The sequence below is a fragment of the Castor canadensis genome, chromosome 14 (assembly GCF_047511655.1).
Source record: "Castor canadensis chromosome 14, mCasCan1.hap1v2, whole genome shotgun sequence".
NCBI lineage: Eukaryota > Metazoa > Chordata > Mammalia > Rodentia > Castoridae > Castor > Castor canadensis.
In genome coordinates, this window is record NC_133399.1 from 68707497 (window position 1) to 68732250 (window position 24754).

The 24754-nt window shown below is 35.3% G+C and overlaps 1 protein-coding gene across 1 annotated transcript; it reads left to right on the forward strand.

Annotated features, from left to right (window-relative positions):
• Positions 1–18478: 18478 nt before the first annotated feature.
• Positions 18479–19891, forward strand: C14H8orf48 (chromosome 14 C8orf48 homolog). Its single transcript, XM_020154603.2, has one exon. It carries the CDS (start codon positions 18647–18649, stop codon positions 19433–19435), a length of 789 nt encoding a protein of 262 aa, XP_020010192.2. The 5' UTR covers positions 18479–18646; the 3' UTR covers positions 19436–19891.
• The last annotated feature ends 4863 nt before the right edge of the window (positions 19892–24754 follow it).

Sequence of the window (24754 nt, forward strand, 5' to 3'; positions counted from 1 at the left end):
AAGTCATAACAGGATTAGATTATATTGTTTATATTAAACTGAACAGAGGAAACTTTTTAAAAAGCTTATTTAGCTGCAAACTTCTGCAGGATTATATTTAAGATGTCTCATTTGTAGAGTATCATGGTTTATCAATGAATCACTAACATGTCATTCATCTCCTTATTGAACTTTCATGACAATTAAGAAAATACCAGAGTCCTCTACTCTCCTGGGTCTTTTATTATAGGATTCATTCAATCCATACTGCCTTTTGATAATGAAAGCCAGCATTAGAAGGTAGGCCTTGCATACACAGGGTTGACATCTTCGTGATTGGCCCCAATCACTCTGGAATATTATATTCCGTAATTAGCTTTCTATTTTCCACATTTTAATCATTAATCATGGTTTTTGTCATAACTTGGCAAGAGTCTCTAGAATGCTCTGTATTGTTAAAACAATTCCTCAGTTCCTGAAATAGACACTGTATGTATCCTAAAGTGAAGAATTCTTAGAAGTTCTTTCTTCTTGAATTAAGTTGTATATAAATAGCATGCTTATTTTAACTTAATTACAATCATATGCTAAATACCTCTGACATGTAATTCCCTAAAATCAACTACTTTTATTGCATATGACTAATTCAATTAAATGATGAGAAAATTTCATACTATATGATGGAAAACTGATGATATAATGTAATCATTACATTGTTTAATAAGCAGCTATATTTCTTGGAAAAAATATCATTTTCAATTTAGAACTTGTGAAAAACAACTGAATGTATTTTTATAATCTTCTGGTGATTCTTAGTGGTTATTATTAATCAAATTATTTGTTCTTTCAATGGCTTTATGAATAAACTCCAAAGCCCCATGAGTTATATAAAATGACCTTCATATAGACTTGTGTGTATGTACTCAAAGCTTGTAGAGGTACTCATATCACAAATCATACTGGATAATTTTTAAGGAGAAAGTGAGTGACTATCATTGAATTCACAGCAGAACCAGTAACTCTGGGTCAACATTTAACTATACTCTCCAGGTCCTAGAAAAATGCTTCTTTACATCTTGTGTTCTCTGTCTTCAGAAAAAAGAGGAGTACCTCCTATTACTCTGAATGTTGTAAAGGCTTATGGATTTGCCTCTCCTGGCAGCAGACAGACATTGTTCATGCATTAAAAAGATATATTTGTCAAAGTTTCTAAATACAGCATATTTTATCTAGGTGTTTGGTAGCTTGACTTATAACCCAAAGTGTAACTTCATTTGTACTCTTATGTCAGTGCTCCCCTTATATTTGACTACTTCTGTCTTTCCTATCTCTTCTTCTGGCCCCTGCCTCTGTAGAAATTTTGTCGAGTCATTTTGAAATATTAGCCAATTCTGAAAACACATTTTTCTTTCATTCTTTTCACATTTCCTTTCTTGAAATGTCTCTTCTCATCTCCTCAATGAAATTTCTTCAGTTTCAAGGTTTTTGTCCTGTCTGGGAGTTAGTACCACTGAGGGGGGGATATAAGAAAAGGGTGTAGGAAGGTGAATATAGTGGAAATATTATGTACATGTGTATGTAAATGGAAAAGTGAGAGCTGTTAAAACCATTCCAGGAATGGGGAGAGGAGGGATAAAGGAGAATGATGGAGGGCGTAAATTCAACTATGATATATGTTAAGAACTTTTATAAATGTCACAATGTACCCCCCGTACAAGAATAATAAACCAATGAAGAAATAACTTTTTAAAAAAGATTTTGTTCAAATATTAACAACTCTCTTAATTTTTCTCAATGACCCCATAGTCCAACATGTACTAATCTAAAAGTAGCACTTAAAATACTGTCATGTCATTTTCTTGCATGTCAGACTGTTCTTTTAAACTAAGTTATTTGAGTGTAAGAATTTGCTGTTGTGATGAATATCATCTACTACCTATCTATCATTCTTTGCATCTGCATACTTTCCGGGCACATAAGTTTGTTCTTGTTATTACCTCTTTATTATCCCCTTGCTTCACCATCCACCTCAGTAGGATAGCTAACCATATTATGTTTCCCATAGTGCTCTGCATCCCATATTGGATATTTTAAACAGAAATTTAACTTTTATCTTCCTCTATATATTTTATTTGATGCTCTATAACACACATTCAATACTAAATTGAATAAATGAATTAGTTTTAAGAGGGGACATAAAAGGTAGGAATTAGAGAGATATGCTCTGGATATGGAATATTGAAGCAGGTACAGTGATATGAAATAATACTAAGACACTTTTAAAGGACTATATGAAGCCACAGGAATATAATATAAATATTTGAAAAATAAACGAAAGGACATGTGAGGCATTTACTGAGATGGTCCTAAAGACTTTATTATCTGAAAATTGTTGAATTGCTGAATTTTCCCCCTACCTAATCCTTTTTCTTCAGTTGCATCAGAGGTATTCAGCTGCCTTACATGAACCATCAAGAGATTGTTTTCAAATTTTATGTGCCTTTGTTATGTCTTATTTAAGAAATGAAACTCTATTAAGCTTGTGTTAATTATTATTGTCAATCCCTGGCATATAATGGGTACATAACAAATAATGTTGAAGATTTGTCTTAATTACAATAATTAGAACAATCCACGAATATTGTCACTTTTGAAGAAATTGGCAATAAAAATTTGTTAATGGAGGTTAAGGAGATGTTCTTACCCTGATCCACTCTCAAATGGATTTGACAATATTATGGTTTTAATTTATAGCATATCTTAAGAGCACATCTCCTCTTGCCAGCATAGAGATAGAGTTCTATGACAATATACTAATAAAGAGGTAACCAATAAAACAACATGGTCTAGTTTCTTTGAATTGGTATTATTATTGATTAATTTTTTTTAGTTGAGTTGTAAGAAAGACCTCATATTTCTCTTTTTAGGAAATTCTATTTTGAGCTACAGAAAAATGTGAGCAAATATCCAATGGAAGAACAATTATAATTACTAAATTTCAGTGACAGGATTCTTCACTTTTTTACATTTTATCATCCCAATTTATAACATGTAATAAAAGTATGCCTTTTTGAACCTTTTCTCCTTCAGTTTACTTAGTTATAATTGACCAACGGTATTAAAAGTCAGGAAATGAGTCTCCATCTATAAAGATAACTGTTTTTCTTACTCTAGGGATGGCAAAAATTAGCAGTAAAAAGTCCAGGAAGGAAATAATGTTTTAAATAGAAATTGCTTTATGTCAGATTTCTAAAACATTTAGGAGACAATATTAACTTTTGAATAAACAGTCTTAGTGAGGTGATAAATCTATGAGTAATAGAGAAAACACTGAACAGCAGGTGAAATAATTGTATTACAAGAAACTTAAGAGAAAGTATTTTCTTTAGATTATTATTCCATGGAAAATTGCAAACTCCACCAGAAAACACTCCCATTTGAGTTGAAAATTATTTTGAAACACTCTATAAAGCATTAGATGAGGTAAGCAAATCTAACTGCTTTAACCCTACAACTACATTTCTGCCATCTGTGCTTCCTGTATTTCCATGAACTATCCCAGTGAAATCGCACAGAAACATTGCTATGTAACTAACACACATAACTTATGTATATGACACAACTAATCTAAAAACATCATTTGATACATTAAACAGCAGTGGAATTAAAATTTTAGGCAATGTTAAAGGATGTGGTAAGAAAACATCTGGAAAAGAACAGGTTGATTGAAATGGGCCTGCGTGGTTTCAGGAATGGAAGGTCATACTAAACTAATTTCCAAAAGAATGTCAGGGATATTACTGCCAAAATAGACAAAGGCAATTCAGGGATGTAATACATTTGGATTTTTAAGGCTCATATGAAAAAGCTGAAGCTTAAAGAGAAGGTCTAGCAAGGAGTTAGCCTTTATTTTTTATCTTTCTCATTGTTTTCAAAGATGGTTATCTGGCTTGACTTTCAATATATATGAATAGAATGAAACATTTATATTCATTTAATAAATAATTACAGTGCTTAACGTGTGTCAGGAAGGTGGTGCTAAGATTAGAGAAAGGAGTGATGTATTTTCATTCTTAAGGTCTGTCAGTGTCTAGTCTAAGAGATTGGCAACCATCTGGGTCACACATTAGTCAGACATTAACTCAGAGGTTTTGCATTGTCTGCTTGAGATATTTAGGGGGGATTTGAGTTTTAAAATTCAAGGTTAATGATAAGATATATTGCTCCCAAAAGTGAAATCTGTTAGAGCTCGCTAAGGGAGGCATACCAACTCAAAGAGAATTTCAGAAAGAAATAATTGAGAGTCTAACATCTTATTTTATCTGAGTGAAAAATTTTTGACATTGCATGCATACTTGTCTGTGTACAAAGCTACCTGTCTTGATATCTATTAGTATCTGAATTCAGTTAGAATTCAGAAGTGAGTTGACTGTAATGGAAGCATATTAACATGTTTATTGGATCTGACCAATTGGTTGATAAAGAAGATTGGATTTGCCAAAGAGTTCATGGACAATTTTTTAATAAATTGAATAATCTGAATTTATATTTTAATATTTTGGTGAGAATATATCCAAGGCACAGATATTAGAAAAACAAGCTAGAAATTCTGCCATTCACAATAATTTAATCTTATGATAGAAATAGCTGCTCTAAACTTTAAAATTTGTGAATATACTTATTTTAATGTTGGGTGCTTTATATAAATAATTCATTAAAGATCACTGTTCTACACCATTCAGAAGCAATGTATTTACAGTTATTAGTTTCTAAGAATGTTAATTGTGGAAAAAGAAAGAATAAACAGGAAAAATAAGTTACTTTAGAAAAAACGCTTTTGAAGTTTAATGTTTAGTCATTTATTCGATGTGTAAGAAAAGTGTGATATTGTATCCTTATCATTTAGAAAAAAATCATAACATTTACTACCCTATTCTCCAAGAGAAAGTTCAAAGTTTAGGTGAGAGAAAATGACCATAGAAAATGCACATTTACCACTGTAAGAGATGAATGATAACTTCTCTAGAGAGCTTTTGTATACATTTCATCATGAACCTTCTTTTTCCTTGGCATGTTGGAAGAAGTGATTTACTTTTATGGAAAAGCGTTATTTTTTTAGAAATTTAGCATTCTTTAGTTAACCACAGAATTAGTAATTGAAATATTAAACTAAAAGCTTGCCTCATCAGCATACATAATATTGGTTTCATTATTGCAATAGTTAACACCACTTACCTGTCATGAACACATTTAAACCTTGACAGTGTTAGCTAATGTGCCATTAATCCTTATCATCTATCTATCAGCTATTGTACATATCTATGCACTTTTCTTCCTATTATTATTTTTTTAGATGTGCTGTCTGAACTCCTATCTATGGCCAATCTCTTTAGCTATAGTATAGTATAGTCCACTTTCCTTCTGTATCTTTCTTCCTATCTACTGCATCTTCATATTTTCTCATTTTATTGGATTTCTGATCAATTTATACACATTTCTTGATTCTACCAGCCATTATTTTCATTTTGTGTTCCTCTTGATCTCAAATATCTTCAAAAGCTTTCCATTCTTATCATCTCTTATTTTTCCTCTTCTTATAATTTTAAAATAAATTTCCATAAAACTTTGATCACTATAAATTCAAATCTATTCTTGTGAAGGCCACCAAAGTCCTCCACATTATTACATCTAATGGTAATTCTCAGACCCTGTCTCACTTGAAGCTATTTGATGTGGTTGATCAATTCCTTCTCTTTGAAATACTTTCTTCACTGGAGTTTGATGACCTAGAGGTCTTTCAGTTTTCTTTATATCTCCCTTACTTCTCCTTTCTAGTGTCTTGCTCGGACTTCCTCACATCTATATCCCTTTCATGCTGGTGCACATGGCTTTCTTGTGTCTCTTCTAATCTATAAACAATTCTCTGTGAATTCCTCCAGTCACATGGTTTAACATACTAGCCATATGCTTATGAATTCGGAACTTTTATATTGCATATGGATTCTTCCATTGCTCTCCACACTCATGTACTTGAATATCTGCTTTGTATCTCTACTCAGGTGTTTAAAGGCATCTCAGAGGTAAATTTTCCAAATACTGTGTTATGTGTTTAAAGTCTTTCTCTTCAATTCTTTTTCTTGAAATAATTTCTATTTCCATTAATGACATCTCAATCTTTCCAGTTTCTCACATCCTTGATTCTTATTATTTTCACACCTAATCATATCAAGAAATATCTTAACTATATAATATCTCTAAAATATGACTATTTCTGACCACTTCCACTGATATCATTCTGATTCAAGAAACTATTATCCCTTGCTTTAACTCTTCTATCATTGTGTTCCAGCTCTCATCCCACTTCCTCATCCCTGACTCAAAGTCTTCCAGAGCAACCAGAGATAGCCTGTTAAAATGTATACTCAGATATTGTAATGGTTATTGACTTTATTCAGAGAAAAATCCAAAGATTTTACAACAGCTCCAAAGGTCAACATGACTTTTGGTTCTCACCAGCTTTCTGCTGTTAACTTCCACTTTTCTTTCATGTATGCTAGTCTCCAAAGCATCTTTGTTTTTCTTTATACATGCCAGGCATCTCTCAGTGGAGAGCATTGGCTCTTGCTATTGGTTTAGTCTTAATACTTTTCATTAATAACCTCATGGCTTGTTTCATCACCTCCTTTATGTCTTCTTTCAAACTTCAACTATTCAGAGAGGCCTTCTCTGACTCCTATATTTAACAAAAACTCTTTTGCAATTTTTCCTGCCTTATTTTCCTCTATGTCACTTGCCACTTTCTAATGTAATTTACTTATGCTCACTGTCTATCTACACACTAGAATATAAGCTCCATGAGGAAAGGTTGTCTTGAATGATTTGTTCATGTGTTCCACATGAGGAAAGAGAAAATTGTGTTGAGAAAGAGGTACAATATACATGCCAAGTTTGAGATATGAGCACATCTAGGGAGGAGAAACAATGGAGTGAAATAGGGAGGAATAAACAGGTGGCTTTTGTTTTATTATTTGTAACATGTTATTTTTTAAATAACAAAGGATCTGAGATAATAGAAGTTTACATACTAGTGATGGATATATAGGTTTTTAGTCCTACTTTTCTTCTGAATGCTCTGAATGTTTCAAGTAATTTGTAATACTAAAAACTGAGATAACTAAGAAAGAAAGAGAGTAGTATGTTAGGTAACTATAGTTCTGAAAGGCAAGAACATAGAAGGAGGAGAGGGATGGGTGGCTAAGGAAGGAGAAAAGACAAAGATAGTGGCCAAGAGTAAGGTAATCATACAACATTGCTCCCACATGCCAGATAGCACTGCCTCTCAAGCCTCAAAGTGCATAGGAGTCACTGGGGACATGTTTTGTACTTCAGATTCCAATTTAGTTGATCTGGGTTTGACTGTGAGTCTACCCTTTTAGCAGATTCCCAGATGGGTCCAAATAATTCATCCTGGAGCTCTGATAACAAGGGTTGAGAATGTAGAATCTCTACATTTGCCACACTCTGGAATCACCTGGAAAATCCTATAAAATATTCTGTTTGGGTCCAACTTCTAATGATTCTTATTTAATTGGTTCTGTATGTCATCTGGCCATTGAAATTTGAAAAAGTGATTCTAATGCAGAGCAAAATTTGAATTCTGCTGAAAGGGCTCCAGGTAAATTGCCTTGCCAAGTCAGCACCTCCTCTGAGAATCCCCACACAATGCCTGTTTCCTATAGTCTCCTTCTGAGGCATTTTTGGGCCAATGGTCACTGAAATTTACCAATTAATGCTTTTGCTCAGGACAAGCTATGTGCCAAAGATTAGGAACCAAAGCACAGTTCTTTCTTGAATGAGGTCCAGGTGGTCAGTTGCTTCAAGGACCTGCCTCACTGTGATGGGAACTGCAAAACTTGGGAAAACATATGCCTAATTCCTAGGGGAAACTTCTAAGGGAGAAGGGACACTGTCAGAGGCACTGCTGAGTTGCCAGAGCTGCCTCTAGTCTATCAAATTATTTGATTCATTTACGACTTTCAAAATTTACTAACACTCTGATATGTTAGTAGAAATACATAATTTAAGAGGAGAGAAGACAGAGATTTTCCAGTCCTGATGGGGCTTACAGTTTTCTAGTTATGACAGATGGTAAACAATTTATTTCACAATTGTGAATTTGTTTATTATGTCGTTAATGTTATATGAATATTCTGAGTAATAAGAGCATGGGAAGCAGGGGTCTAAGGGAAGACATCTTTGGAGAAGTGACAGATGAGCTAAAACCTGAGGGGTGAGAAGTGAGCTGGTAATTCTGGGCCAGAAGCAGGGAAATGTTGCTGTGCAATTCTGAGCATCATTCTGTTTCTTGGGGGAATTTTCAGTGGCTTAAACAATTTCTTCTCTCTTTCTTCCTCAGGTAGTTTTACATAATACTTTTAGTAACAGTGTTAGTTTGAAAGTCTTAATGCTTATGTGTGTATGTGTGTGTGTGTGCTTTTTCAATCTGAAAAACGAATACCAGTTAATGACTTCAGAGAGGACAAAATGATGAGAAACAACAATAAACAAGAAGAGGGACAGGGCCACAGTCTGAAATCTCCTTCATTCAGGATGTGTGGATAAATTACTTGGGAAAAAAATTGAGTGAAAGAAAGAAAATGAAAGATGTAAGAAGACTTTACAGGTTCAGAAGCCACCTTGAAGAGAGTACATTAGACCCAGAGAAAAATGCTGGTGTCTTATCCTAAATTTGAGAAGAAACTAAAGAGAAGTCAGCTTGGGGAAGTGTAATTATGATATTTTGTGACTGACTGGATGTGATTGTTGAGGGAAGAAGGAACAATGGATGACTCCAAGATACAGAAAGCTTGGCTTGCTGGTGGGTCTGTGCTCTATTATATAGGTTTCTAAGCTCATACCCATTTTTTGACCCTACCCCAATTATCCAGCTTCTGTCACAGTCCGATTTCTTTTAATATCTAATCATTCTTGAATTTCTTTGGTGTAGTATCTTTATATAATTACTACAGGTGGAAAAATTGTAGGAAATAAAATTACTTTTAAAAATTCAAAGATCAGAGGTTTACTGTCTTTCATGGGAAATTGAATACTATTAAGTGATATACCACTTAACAGTATAATATTAAATTAATAGTGGTATGATACCAGATACTCCTTTTGATATTATTTTGCTCTGAGAGTCTTAAAATATGATGTTTAATCAACTTAAAAGTTAATAACAAAAGACAGGACTGTAAAATAGGTACAGTGATTGGGGGTTACCAATAGGAGGGGAGAGGGTGAATGAAGGAGATTAAGGTGACAGTATATGGTTGATGGACTGCAATACCTATATGAAATAAAATAAAGAAACCTCTTGCAATTGCTTTAAGTGGGGCGAGGAGGGGGTTGAGGAGAAAAGACAATGGGGGTGATCTAATCAATGCACAATATAAGCCTAAACAGAATTGACACCATGAATCCCACCCTGTAGAAAGAGTATATCTTAATAAAAATTTTTTATAAAGTGATATGCCACAGAAGAAATGACTGAGCATCTACCATATGCATTGTGAGACTCTGGTGTATTAAGATGGCTGGGTGGGCACATCAGAAATGAAAATAACAGTACAAATCCTGAGTCCAATCACGATGAGAATTTGTAAGTCAAACATAACATCATCAATATATTGACAAAATAGTATGTCTACCTCACACTGACTTTGTTTTCACAGGATTAATCATTTGTTCAGATGTACTTGTTTAGTATCAAGTAGATGCTTACCTAGATGTTCATCCTGTATATAATGAAATGCTTGAATGCTTTATAGGTAGAAAAATATGGAAGAAATAAGGACTTATAGACAATCTTTAAAAGGTGGGCAGAAACCAAATTTGTAATTTTTACCTCCCTCTCCAAACATCTCTCACTCCAAAATCAATTTTTATCTTTAACATACTTCTGCACCATACAATGAACATTACATAAAGAATGTGTAAGAGGGATATCATTATATTTGAGAAATTTTCATTAGAATTCAATAGTTTTTAATGCATACTTTAAAAACACTATAATATGTAGTAAACAGAGGTAATTTAGCACCTAATGAAAATATTATTTCAAACATAAATGCATTAGTGCTATTATTAATTTTATGATTATAATATGTGATAATATGACACTATTTCAAATGTATGGATATTTATTATAGACTATGGGTTTAATCCATTAATAAACCCATAAATAATTTATGTTAACAAAGATTAGAAAATTTAGTAGAAAGGATTCTTTTATCTAACAAGTTAAAGAGAGAGGAGGAAATCCAAATGAATTCTATGCAAGGGACATGCATTTGCCCTTAAAGAGTTCAAGAAGTTTGGCACTGCATTCTAGCAAAATAAGTGACAGACTTTAGTCTCTGCTATCTGGAATGAAGGCTAGTATTGTAGGATTTATTTTTCCAGCATTAGTATTCTATTGGCCTGAGCATTTGATCATCTCACAAAAAGTGAGAAAACAGAAAATCAGAAAGAATATGCAGATGCTAAAAATGTTGAGATAAGAGAGCTCAGTGAGTTCATAGGTTTTAATTAATTAACTTTTTTTAAGTTTTGAGGAAGTAGTTTGTGTGTGGGTATTTACTCTTCAACATATTTTACATGTGTAAAGTAAAATATGTTGGATCAAATTTTTAGGGTGGTAGAAGAATGTGAAACATAGGAGAAGTAAAGGGTAAAACACTTATTTAAGATTAAATAACTTATACTGGAGTAGCCAGTATGCTTGGTCTAAATATCTTTGTCCTCCCCTAAATCATGTACTAAAGCCTCTTCCACAAGGTGCTGGTATTAGGAGATGGGGATTTGGGGAGCAAATGAAGTTATGAAGGCAGAGACCTTATGACTGAAGTTACTGTCCTTTTATAAAAGGTCTTAGGGAGTCATCTGACCTTTTTCATCACTTGAAAACACAAGAAGAAAGCAACAGCTATAAACTAGAAAGTGGGGCCCTCAGCAGATACTAAATCTGGTGGAAACTTTACCGTGAGCATCCCAGCCTCCAGAATGTGAGAAATAAATTTCTGTTGTTGTTTTTTTTCCAATCATTTGTTTTTTGCAGCCCAAATTAAGTAAGACACCATATTAGGAGAACCTCTGTTCAGGCTCCCTACTGGAATTGTAATGTTGACAGTGACTATAGCAGCCACCATGTATGGGTAGCAAGCTGTGACCTGTGTTATTTCACTTAATTATCAAATCACCTCAAAGAGTGCTTCTGTCTCTGTTACTAAAAATGAAGGGTCTGATACAACTCAGGTTTGGAAAGTGGTTCATAAATTTTTCCTTTTAACATTTACAGAATTTTGAGAATATTTTACATTTGTGTCTAGATTAACTGATGCTTATGTTTTATAGAACTCTTCAATAATCAGCACAGATTGTTCTTTAGGTGACTATCAAAGCATGCATTGGATAATGTTATCTAATGGTAGGTATGGAAGGAAGGCCCTAGTCACCCAGCACCACATGACACTAATATGTAAAACACAACAGGTAGGCCACATTTAATACTTCCTGCTACACTGAGGACTACAAAGTGTAATTAATTTTATTTTGAGTGAAGTTTCTTCTTGTTCATTATTATAAAGTTAACAGTATCACTATATTTGACATATTGGCATAACTTTTACCCCAAACTTGTATTTCCAAGTGACCTCAAAACTTCAAATTCTTAGGGTTTTTTTTTTGGGTGGGGGGGAGGAAAAAGGCAGGCAAAACAAAACAATCTTACAAAATACCAGAAGTTGTTTAATGACTTAGCATTGAGCTTCCTAGTAAAGGGTCTAACAAATTTGGAGCATGAAATCTAACCACCGAAAGAAAAAGGAACAGCTTCTGCTAGAAAGTACAAAGGCTAACATTGTGAGGTTTCAATAGCATAATATACAGAGTTCAAATCAGAGTTCTGGTCAGTGCAATATAAAGGAAGTGCTTCATTAGCTATCACAGTGCATGCCTCTCAGTCTTGTGCCACATGGAATCATGCAGCCAGGGCATGGATGCAAAGAATGAGCTATTCACTCAGGTTTCATAATCTTGGTCTGTTTCAGCCTCCTGGGTTGACAGCTTTCATGTTAAGTATGGGAGGCTCTAAAGAAACAGTCCTACGTTCTTCAGTGATGCAGTTTGTTTTTGGAAAATGTCTATCGAAAATAAGGAGATAAAGTAAGTCTATCCTGTGAGTTTGATTTATTGCATTTGCTGTCTTTCCAAGCATAGTGATAATTTTCTGAATCCTTTGACCACTTTAATAAAATAATTGTATTAAAAGAGTCATTTCAAATGAAATCATTTGCAATTTCTGTGCTATTCAGCCCTATGCAATCATATGAATATTCATATGATTTTCAGAAAAATTACGGTAAAATATTTTGCAAGATATTAAGTAGTAGAAAAATAATTCTATATAGTAGTTTTCAAGGGAAACCACTGTGAATTACAACCCCATCATCCATAGGCATATTCCTATACAACCCCTTAAACATAAAGCTATATAACTCAAATTCAAATTAATAGCCATATTTATAAATTAACTTTGTACCTCTTTTGTGCATAAAAGGGAGATGTATTATATTTAGATTCTCATTTATATTAATTTCCTAGATTCCAAAGTCATGCTGTTCCAGTAGTTCATGGACCTCATGGCTTTAAGCTGCATAAAGATGGGGAGAGTCATTCTGAATTTTAGGTACAAAGAAGGGAAAATAAATAAGGTAGATATTTATTGAGCCCATGACAGAACACCTAACTATTATGTTATCATCCCCCAAAATTTTAAGACAAAGTTGCAAAAGAGATCATGCAATTCAAATTCATATTTAACGTTATTTGTTGTTAAATTGCATTGCTACTCTTAAATATATTGGAGATATTTACTTCACATGTAACTGAGAAAGGCAGGTGTGGTGGCACATGCATGTAATCCCAGCACTTGGGAGACTGAGGCAGGAGGATTACAAATTTGAGCCCTGCCTTGGCTGCATAGCAAGACCCCATCTCAAAATTCAAAACAAAACAAACAAAGAGACAAACAAAAAACTCATAGCAATGTATGACCTACACTTGTTTTGAATTCTACCAGATACTTAGGTGGAGCAATGGGAAATTATTGTTTAATACCTAAAAATATTAAATATACTGAAATAGATCAATCAAAATATCTGGAAAGAATAGTAAAATATCTTATTTTCAAATACTTATTTTCGAGTAAGAACAATAATTTCTTAAAATAATTTACTTAAAATATGAATTGTGATAGGGACAGGAAGATAATTATACACATGAAGCCCCCAAGGACCTCCATCTAAGACAAAGGCAATTTTATTACATAGACAGGTCCATACATACACGGACTCTGCTCTTACCACTTAGTGGATCACTAGCAGTTTCCACACTAAAAGTCTACTGCAGGGGCAGATTGTTTAATTAGCCTTTAATCTTGTTTCCATCCCACATCTTGTGGGTTAAAGCCCACGCTCCCATCTCCACCTAAATTCTTAGGCTGCATCCTGACCTTCAGTACCTCAGAGTGTGACCATATTTAGAGACAGGGTCCTTACAGAGATAATCAAATTACAATGAAGTCATTAGGTTGGGCCTTAATCTAATATGGCTAATGTTCTTATAAGAAAGGGAATTTGTACAAAGAGTCATGCATGGCAGGAGAACACCATGTATTCATAAAGATAGTCATCTACAATGAAAGAAGAAAGACTTGGAACAGAACCTTTCCTGACAGCCCTCACAAAGCACCAACCAGGCCAGTTCCAGACTTCAGTGATAATGCCATTCAAAAAAGAGGAACTGAAATTATACTCATTTTCCTTATTTCTAAAAAATATGTTGGTTAAAATTGAGAGTTCTGGAATACATAGGCTCAAATTTTGAGTTGAGGGTCTATATTATAGTAGTTATTTAAAAATCAATTTGTCTATAATTATTTAGAAAAATGTAGACAAATATCTACATATTTAGAAATTGCTTAAAAATGAAAACCCACATTTTCAGGGTTTCATTTTATTAAAACTTACTTTTTAAAAATGTAAACCTGGGCAAAGTGAATGGTGCTACAACAATATTGAAAGAATATAGATGGATCATTTATTTAATTGGAGAGCCTTTTCTCTATTAATTTCTGAATTCTTCAATATTCATCCTATCAATCATCTATCTATCATTTATCTGTCTATCACCTATCTATGAATCTATTAGTTATTTAGCAGAGCTTTTTAATGATATTGTATAGGGCAATTTTATATAATGTAGCTCAAAATCATTTCTTGTTTTCCTAAGTTCAAAACAGCTCTAAACTGTAAGAAAGAGACAACATTCAACTTTAAAAATAGGTAAGGTCACTAACTCCATTACTAGTTCACATTGTATTGGAGATATTAGCCAAAGAAATTAGATAAGACAAACAATTAGAGCTATAAGAGTTAGAAAGGGAGGTTGAGAATGTAGCTCAGTGGCAGAGCATTACAAATGCTCAGTGAGTACAGGGCCCTGAGTTTAATCTCCAGAACAAACATGAGACACTTTCAGAATTACAAAGGAAGTGGCTATCTTAACTTGTAGACAATGTGATATTACATCTGAAAAACCACAGGGGGGAAAAATCAAGAAAAAAACTACTACAGATAGGCGTTAAGGACAGCTTGAGAGTGTGCCAGCAATTGACTTAGAATAGGGCATTGAGTTTCCTGATTTTGATAGTGCTTCTATGAATCTACATCTGGTTATGCATGTTAAAATTCATAAAACTGCACACCAATAGAAACAAGTTAATTTAAATAGTCAGATGACTTAGAAAATAAAAAACCTAACAATCTAAACTATTAGTAACTTCAGAATGCATTGAATTCAGCATTCTGAAGTTACTAATAGTTACTAATCACTAATCTAAACTATTAGTAACTATTAGTAGTAGGTCTGAGTATCCATCTTTTTAAACCCTATGGAGTAGGCTTCACTAGTGTCACAAATTACTGATGTATACATTAATACTGCTGACCAAAAACGGATCTTATTTCATGCTAAAAAAGCATGAGATAAAAATCTCAACTACTGCAGATGCTTGTTTCATTTTTCCCATATTCCTACCCAACTTCCTCTAAAGACATGCCTCCTTGCAATAAATCTCAAATGTTCATTTGATCGCGTCAGTAGATTCACTTTTAACTTGCATTTGGGGCATCATTTGCTTTTTGGAAGACAGATTTTCACAAAGTTAAGGACAGGGACACACTCAGCAGGTCACACAATAATTTAAACACAATTGACTAAGCTTCTCCATATCAGTTGAGCTGTCTAATGTCTGTATGGGAATTAAAAAATTTTGGTTTTGAAATTTCTCGATTTATTATTATTTTTGACTGTACTTGGTCAAAATCACATGTAATAAATCCACAAATAAGGTGAGAAATATATCCAGGATATATTTTTAAGAAAAATAATTTAAAAGTACACAGTAATCTGTAACGTAGTTATGTTAAATTTGTTTATGAAAGAAGGATCCATATGTATATTGATACCTATTTTCAAAAAGAAAATTTAAAAGATGAATAAAATAACTTCAAAATAATTATTATCTCATAATGATAGGGAACATAATGATAGGAATAGTACACAAATTTAGGGAACCCCATATAACAAATACCCTAAATACAATAAAGTTTCCCTTCTACCAACGCATCATTTTGGAGTGAAGAGGGAAGAAAGGAATTCCTTCCTTACAGAGTTAAATTTAGCAGTGACAGAACATTTGCCAAAACAAGACCAACTTACACAGTAATGGGATATCAAGTTAATGAGTTTTGTAGAGCTGCCCAAATGGGTGAGACTTTGTAAGGAAGATTACATTAGTGAAGGAATAGAAATACAGCATTTTCTTTACACATTTAAATGTTGGTTGGATAATTTTGCAGAAACTGTCACAAAGTTCATAGATATTTGCTAAGTCCAGAATAAATAATTCTGTAACAAAATTGAGATACTAGATTTCCTTTTTGTTAATTCCTTGATTTTTCTTTTCCTCAAAAAAGAAATAAAGTGTTAAAAACTTCATACTGTGTTTTTTTTCCCTGAGAACCTGAATAAGAGCTGCTCTTTGTATAGTGAGTAGAAGGAGTGATTTTTATCCATTAGTATTGTATAAAAAGATTCTGAGACAAGATAGGAAATTGCAAATCTCCACCCCTTTGCCCTCTTACGCTTTTCTATTTTTTTTTCTCTCACTTGAAACATCCTGTTTAAAAAATTACTAGGAAACCTGGTGCTTGTTCACAGTTGTCTTAAGAGGGAGGTGGGGGGGGGATGAAATGGCCCAAATAATGTATGCACATATGAATAAATGAATAAAGAAAAAAAAATCTCTTAAGTAATATAGAATACTTGTTTTTGCCAGTACTACATACAGAATGGTCTGAGCTTTTCTTTTTATATACATCACTGATAATTCTCATTTTTTAGCAAGACAGTAGATAAATGCTACCTTTATTTCACAGACAGGAAACAACAGGAATATAGATTTTAAGTAGAGTCGCCTTTAAACTTAATTCTGTGATGGAGGTGAAAAGTTAAGACTATGTGATTTATATAAAGAGTAATAGTCTCTGTTTAAAATGATACTTTGACCTCTGTCTTCATGAATATTTGATGATAATAGCTGAGCTATTTTTCTTTGTTAGATAACGCTGTTATTAGAATGTTAAAGTCTACTACTGTTTTGCTACTTGTTATAAAAATTGTACAATTTCCCATCCAAATTTTTCTGGCTTCTAGTTGTTTTCAAAAGGTAAGAGAAATTTATAACACTATTTAAAACAGTAAAACAATAGGAAGATTATTCCAGATATTTAGCTTATTAGAAGATATAAATATACTCTCAAAGACCAGTCCTTTGTTCAGTATTATGGGGAAAATCATGTTACAGTGAATTGTATTTCAATATGTGTATAGATATTTGAGAAAATGAGGGAGTTTTAAAAGAAAAATAAAAATATTGAGTCCTGTTGGAAATTACATGGAACTATCCATAATTATCTGCTCCTTCTTTTTAAAGACTAGTATTATTTAATAAAACAAAATTTGAGCTAAATAAAGGAAGCTGGGATTTCCTTATCTTCAATATGAATGTGGTTTATATTTGGTTCCTATATTGAATATGAATCAGGCCTATGATTTTTTTTTATGTATTTCAGACATATGACTGCTGCAGTGAGTATTTGAGGAATATTAGATGTATCTGTCTCAACCTAAATAATATTAAAGAAAGGAGAAAGGGAGAGAGACAGAGAGAGGAGAGGGAAAGGGAGGAGGGGGAAGACAGAGGGAGGAAGGATTGAAAGGAGGCTAGTGAGAGAACAAGAGAGAGGAGACAGAGAAAGAGACACAGAGAGATCCATTCTCTTGAAATTACCACAGATATTGGCTATGACCTATACTCCGAGATTTATCAAGACCTAGAAAAAGCTCATTTCCACAATTGACATCTTGTAATTTCTGAGAATTTTAACAAAACTGCCATGTTTTTGTTGTTACTTTCAAAAACCTTGCTCTAAGTAATACTTCACGGGTAACAGACTAAGTTTGAAGGTTCAGGGAGAATAAAAATGAGATTTTACTGGTAATTCCACAAAAGCCACTGGGCCTGTGTGAGGTGACATTTATTTCCGTCTCCAGTCCTTAAACTCATTGGCTCCCCAGAGATGCCTTGCGCAGCCACAGTAGCCCGCTGAGTGTGGGCCCGAGATGGCCAGCAGTCCAGACCGCAAACTCCCAGCTGGAAACTGGAAAAGAAAGGCCGGGCCTGGGGGCGGGGCTCAGCGGTCGGGGCCGGCCTGGCGATCGCTGGGCCGTGAGTTCAAACCCCAGTACCACCAAAAAGAAAGCCTAAGGTGTTTGGACAGAGCTCCCTTCCCGCAGAAATCCGGCTTGGGCAGGATGAGAAATTAATCATAATTAATCACGTGGAGTGAGGCGAGGTAGGGACGTGGCCGAGTCTTGTATGACATCTGGAACAACTGCATGAGATCGTCACAAGGCTGGATAAGCACTGTGTTGTGCAGTGGTGTCAGTGCTTTGACTTCCACGTGGAGACACGGCCACAAACAGCCTCCTAGCTGTACGACTGACCCGCACGTTGCTCGTGGGTAAATCTGGGTTCACTAGGCGATGTGCACTTTCCGATTCGTCACGGGCCAGCTACCTCTCCTGGACGGTGTGCCGCCGTCTGACCCTGAGACTTCCTCGCTTGGACTATGGGAGCCTGCGCTTAAAACTCCGCTAAGACAAAGCAATGCAGCCAAGGTCAGGGCGGTGGCGTCCCGCCGCCGCGAGCGCGGCGCGAGGAGGCGGGGCCCGAGAGCGCAGGAAGGGGCGGGGCGTCTGCCGCGGACACGCACTGCGCATGTCCGGCCTGCGTTGCCACGGCAGCAGGAGGGCGTCACCCGGATGAGGAGCCCGACGCAGCTCGTGCGCTGCTGGCAAGTCCCTCCCTAGTTCCTGGACCCAGCTGGGTCAGAGCAAAGCAGATGAGGAACTGAGGCATTGCGATGACCATCCGCCCAAAGCCCGCGAGCAAGAACTGGTCCCAAAGGGCGTAAGTACTATGGCGCAACTTTCTGATGAGAAGCTCGTAACTGATGAGGTGCCGAGTTCCAGTTCACTCGGTCCCTCTGGAGGACAGCAGTCCTGCTCCTATGACTTCGAGAGCAAAGTGCAGAGTGAAAAAGCAAGCTCGGAAGAAGGAGACGAGCAATCTGAGCTTTCAGACTTCAAAAGTAATGAAAATAAGTTAATTACAAAATGGATCAACGAACTTGAGGGTAAAGGAACTAACTCTGGACCGGACCTACCAGACAGTAAAATTCAAACAGAAACCACTCCGTTATCAGATGAAGAGTTGAATGCCCTGCAGTCTTTTTGCACTGTTAAGGTGAACTTGATCCATCAAAGAGCGGGCTCAAAGTTGAAGAAAAGCAGCAGACGTAAAAAGCTACAGTTCAGGGTGGATGCAGAGGCTTCAGAGGGAGATGCCTTAAATTATTCTGTCCCTGAGGAACTTTTGAATAGAATCTATTTTAAAAACACGAAAGCAACACTCAAACAAATGGCAACAGCTAAGCAACACATTTCTTCTCAGTGCCCCCACTGTAATAGCAAAAGAGCAGAACTGGCTCAATCGGCCTTCCTCAAGCAAAAGAAGACTTTACTGGAGTCATTTCTACTTCGAGAGAAAATAGATGAGCATCTCCATACCACAGACTTTCTCACCCGTGTGGGGGAAGCACATCAGGGCCTGCCCAGGCTTTCAGATGATCCCAAAATAATCTGGAAAAGACTTAATGAGAAAACTCAGATCCAATACTCTGGTTTTGATAGGTCACATACAAAGTAGATGTAGCAAATGGAATTAGTGCTTCTCATTCACCTTTTTCTGTATCACTTCTCAAGCCACTTACCTAACCAAAAAGGGATGGTGATTATTAATGATAATATGTAATGGACACAGGTGTTCCTCTTGTGTATTTGAGTAATTGTCATCTTTCCACAGGCAATTTGGAAACTAATGTAATACTTTATTATACTTCCTTCACAGATCTAAGGACTAAGAACTTTCCATCTGATAAAAATTTTTTTTTCAGATTACAGAAGACAATATTGTTGTTGGAGTAGCTACAAAGCGTTTACAGTAGTGGAGAGAGATATTGGTAGCTTGGACTAAAGTGTTGACAAGACAGGGAAAAAAACTACAGCCATTCAAGAGGTTCTTCGAAGGTACTAATTGACTGTTTTTGTTGATGAAATTGCTATGGAGATTTAATAAAAGGTAAATGTTGGCAATGTTTGTAAATTTCTGACTTGTGCATCTGGATTAATGATAATTTCATTAAGATAGGCACACCAGTTGGTCCTGGTGGCTTTGGCCTGTAATCTCAGCATTTGTGAGGATGAGACAGAAGAATCAAGAGTTCAACCCCACCCTGGGCTATATAGCGAGACCTGTTTCAAAAATCAACTAACAAACCAACCAACCAAAAACAAGATAAGGGCCACGTGTATTGGGAGTTATCAAGAGTTCAGTTGTTTGGATGTGAATAATTTAAGGTGTATTTGAGACATACACATTGAGAGTTTGAGGACACATTAGAATATTTGCACTTGAAGTCTAGAAGAGATATCTAAAGATTTGAAATAAAAGGAGAAGGTGGAGAAACTTCTGGCATACAGTTGGAATTAGAGCCATAGAAGTAGTGATCTCTTGAAGGCAATAGAGTGAGAACAGAAGCAGGTAAGAAATGCCAACAGTTAATGACTAGGAAAAAGATAACAAGCTTGTGAAAGGGTTTAAAAATATCATGGAGGGATAAAGGTAACCAGGTGTGTAATGGCATAGCAGTCAAAGAAGGAGACTATTTTAAGAAGGATGGGTTGTCTAAGTATGATAGTGCAACAGAGAAGAAACATAAAGACTGTTTAATAAAGTGTTGTGTACTGTTAACCTTAGCAGTAGCTGTCTCACTTACAGAAATGGGGTAGACAGTAGATTGAGGAATAAATGTAAGGAAATTAGTATGAATATAGACTGGTTCTTAGAAAGTTTATTTGCAGGGCTGGGAAAGAAGAGAAGTAAAGCTAGAGATAGATGTACAGGGAAGAAAGCCTCTTGATCAGGAAGATTTTATAAAACTTCTATTGTTCACCCTAATTTCCATCCTGAGGAAATGATGTCATTCCTTGATGAGTACTGTGGTATTTTGAAAACACATGGGGAAAACAATTACAATTCATCTTGAGGAATCATATTTATTATTTATTTTCTCTATAAAAATGTGAAATCTTCAAATTAACGACATTACCTGGAGGTCATTTTTGCATCTAACATCTAAGCTATTTTAGTGAAAGAGAAATTTGTTTGCAAAAATTCATACAAAAGAGTCTATCATATTACAATTTTATTCTTTGAGTTAAGACCTTCATTTATGTATAAAGATGAATTTTTTCCTCTGTAAAATTTCCTCTAAGTAAGTAATTCCCAAATAAATGGAAAATAGTTACCACTTGCATAATAACTTTTTTACTTTAAACTCACATTATGTCATGTTTTATCTTTGGCCTCTCAATGTATTCACTTTTTACATAATCAAAATTCTGAATAATTTTCCATTTAGATTTCCTCACTAAAGGTCATGTTCCACCCTTTTAGTCAACCCAGCTAAAAATCTTCATCATCTTTTGTTCTTCCTTTAAAAAAAAATGTTTTTTTCTGAGCTATTTTTCAGCAGTGCCATTAGCTTGCTCCCCTCAGCATCTTCTGACCATCACTTATTTTCATCTTGTTACTGCTCTCCTCATCATCTTGCCTTCCTATTCCTACTCTCTCCCATCTTCACACAATTCTCCATACATTTTCTAACACATAAATCTTTTCAAATAATTCTATTAATTTAATACAAAATTTTACTTGGGTTATCTCTGTTACAAAAATAGTTCAAACAATTATACTCTATGGAGGTTCCTTAACCTGTGGCCCAAGTTTACTTTGCAGTCTCTTCTTTTGTCCTCTCTACTCCATATCCAGGCCTCTCTACAAGATTTGCAATTCCCTGAGCTCTTTTATACCATGATGGCTTAACTTGTACACATTTGTTTCGCTCAAATTCTCTTAGCTGCATTTTTCAACTGGTGTACTCTAGTTCATTCCTTATTCTAGATCTTAAATTTTATTGTTGTAAATAGGTATACGTTTACATGATCAAAAAGCCAAAAGAATATGAAAAGGCTCAGTATACAATATCTCATCCATCCTGTGGTCATCCAATCTCGTTCTGCACTAGACTGTTCAATGGCAGACCCTGCCACAGTTAAATTTTCACTTGCTGGATGATGGGACACTCAGGCATCCTGGGATGAAAGCAGAGGTGGAGGGAATTCAAGGAATTGAGATTGACTATTTACTAACAAGAATTTAAGTATTTCTATACTTTAAACAGTAAATTTTACTAGTGTATAGGGGCTGAATAGTAATTTTATCTATAAATATCAATTTGCATATGCTTCTTGTATATTCTTTCAATGTCTTTTATGCAAATACAAACACCAAAGGGAGTATGCTATGTACTGTTACTATGGTTGGAATAGGTGTCCTCCAAAGGCCCATGTGTTAAAGGTTGTGGTGCTATAGGGAGGTGGTGGAACCTTTAAGAAGTGGGGTTTAGTGACAGGAAGTTAGGTTGGGGAGGGAGGAGGCTATGCCACCACTGGCCCAAAAGTAATAGGACCAATCAATTATGAACCCAAACCTCAAAAACTGTGAGCTAAAATGAACTTCCTCTTTTTGTAAGATTTGATTACTTATTTATTTATTTTTGGTGGTACCAGGGTTTGAACTCAGGGCGTCATGCTTGCTAGGCAGGCACTCTACCATCTGAGCGACTATGCCAGCCCTAAACCTTCCTCTTTGTAAGTTGATTTATCTCAGACATTTTGTCATAGTGGTGGAGAGCTGACTAAACAACTGTCATCTGCACCTGGCTTTTTTTCCTGTGGTAAAATACAGATACAATATAAAAATGCCATTGTGACCCTGCTAATTATGCAGTTACAATATTGTGCAACTATCATGCTACTTCCAGAATTTTTCATCACCTTGAACAGAAACTCTGGACCCATTAAGCAATGACTCTCCATTCTCCCCTCCCCCCAGTCCCTGGTAACCTCCAATATAATTTCTGTTTCTATGAATTTACCTGTTCTAGATATTTCATATAAGTGGAATCATACAGTATTTGTCATTTTTTTCATTTCCAAGTCTGTCCATGTTGTAGCATATATAACAACCACAGTAATTTTCATGGCTGCATAATATCCTAACACATATAAACTACATGTATGTTTATTCATCACCAGCTGATGGACATTTGGATTGTTTCCACTTCTGATTAGTGTGAATAATGCTACTAGAATATCACCATGCAAGTATCTATTTGAGGCCAAGTGCAATGGCTCATGCCTATAATCCTAACCTATTTAGGAGGCAGAGATTAGGAGGATGGTGTTTGGAAGCCAGCCCAGGCAAAATTTCATGAGTCCCTATCTCAATAAAGGCTGAGTGCAGTGGGGCACACCTGTCATTCCAGCTATGATGGAAGTGTAAATAGGAGGATGGTGTCCAGGTCAGCCTGTGCACTTCCAGTGAGTGAGAAATAAATACAGAAGGGCTGAGGGTGTGGGTCAGGTGGTAGAGCACTTGTCTAGAAAGCACAAGCCCTTAGTTCAAGCTCCAGTACTGACCCCGCCAAAAAAGCCCCCCAAAACACAAGTATCTCTCTGACTACCTATTTCCAATCCTTTTGGGTGTATACCTAGAAGTAGAATTGCTAGATTATATGCTAATGGTACATTTAACTTTTTGAGGAACTGCCAAGTGGTTTCCAAAGCAGTTAGATTTTACGTTTCCAAGCACTTCTCAGGTGTCCCAATTTCTTCACTTCCTCGCTAGTACTTCTTATTTTCCACTTAAAAATTCTAGCCATTCTAGTAGGTATGAAATGGTATGTATCTCATTTAGTTTTGATTTACATATTCCAAATAACCAATGGTGGTGTACATCTTTTTATGTGCTTAATGATCATTTTTATTTCTCCTTTGGAGAAATGTCTATTCAGGTCATTTGCCTATTTCTAAATTGGGTTATTTGTCTAGTTTATTGAGTAGTAAGAGTTACTTACATATTTTACTTTACTTATATATTTTAAACCCTTGTCAGATATATGATCTTCAAGTATTTTCTCCCATGCTGTAGGTTATCTTTTTAGTCGGTAACACAAAAGTTTTTAATTTTAGTGAAGGTCATTGTACCTATTTCTTTTCATTTTTTGTTCCTTATGCTTTCGGTGTCATATTTAAGAAACCATTGTCAAAATTAAGGCCATGCAGATTTGCCCCTGCAATTTCTTCTAAGAATTTTTTAGTTTCACATCTCTGATTAGGTCTTCTAAGGCTTGACTATGTCCCCCAAAGTTCATATGATAGAGAAACCCTCAAATTCATATTTTAGTAGTATTTATAAGTGGAATCTTTGGGAGTAATTAGAATTGAATGAGTTCACGAGGATGGGGATGCCATCAAGGCCTCAGTGGCTTTGGGAGGGAGACGTGCCAGCAAGCTTGCTCAGCATGTGATGCCTCCACCATACTAAAATGCAGCGGGGAAGGCCCTTGTCACTTGCAGATCAGATCCTCATTCCATGGTCTTCGAATTCCCAGTCTGCAGAACTGTGAGCCAGCTAGACTTTGATACTCAGTCACAGGTTTTTTTTTTATTGAAGCGATAGAAAATGGACTCAGCCATGGCTGTATTCCATTTTAAGTTAATTTTTGTTCATGGTGTAAGGGTTCAGTTTCATTCTTTCAAATGCAGATACATAGTTTTTTCATCACCATTGTTGAAGAGATTATTCTTTCACTATTAAATGATCCTGGTGCCCTGGTTGAAAATTACTTGGCCATGGAAATGAGGGTTTATTTGTGGACTCTGAATTCTACTTCTCTGTCTATGCTTATGGGAGTATCATGTTGTTTTCTTTCTACATTTTGAGTTGCTTTTGAAATCAGGAAGTGTGAAATTTCCATCTTTGTCCTTCAAGTGTCCTAAGATTGTTTTGGCTATTTGAGATTCCTTGAGAGTCCATGTGAATTTTAGAATGTAGTTTTCC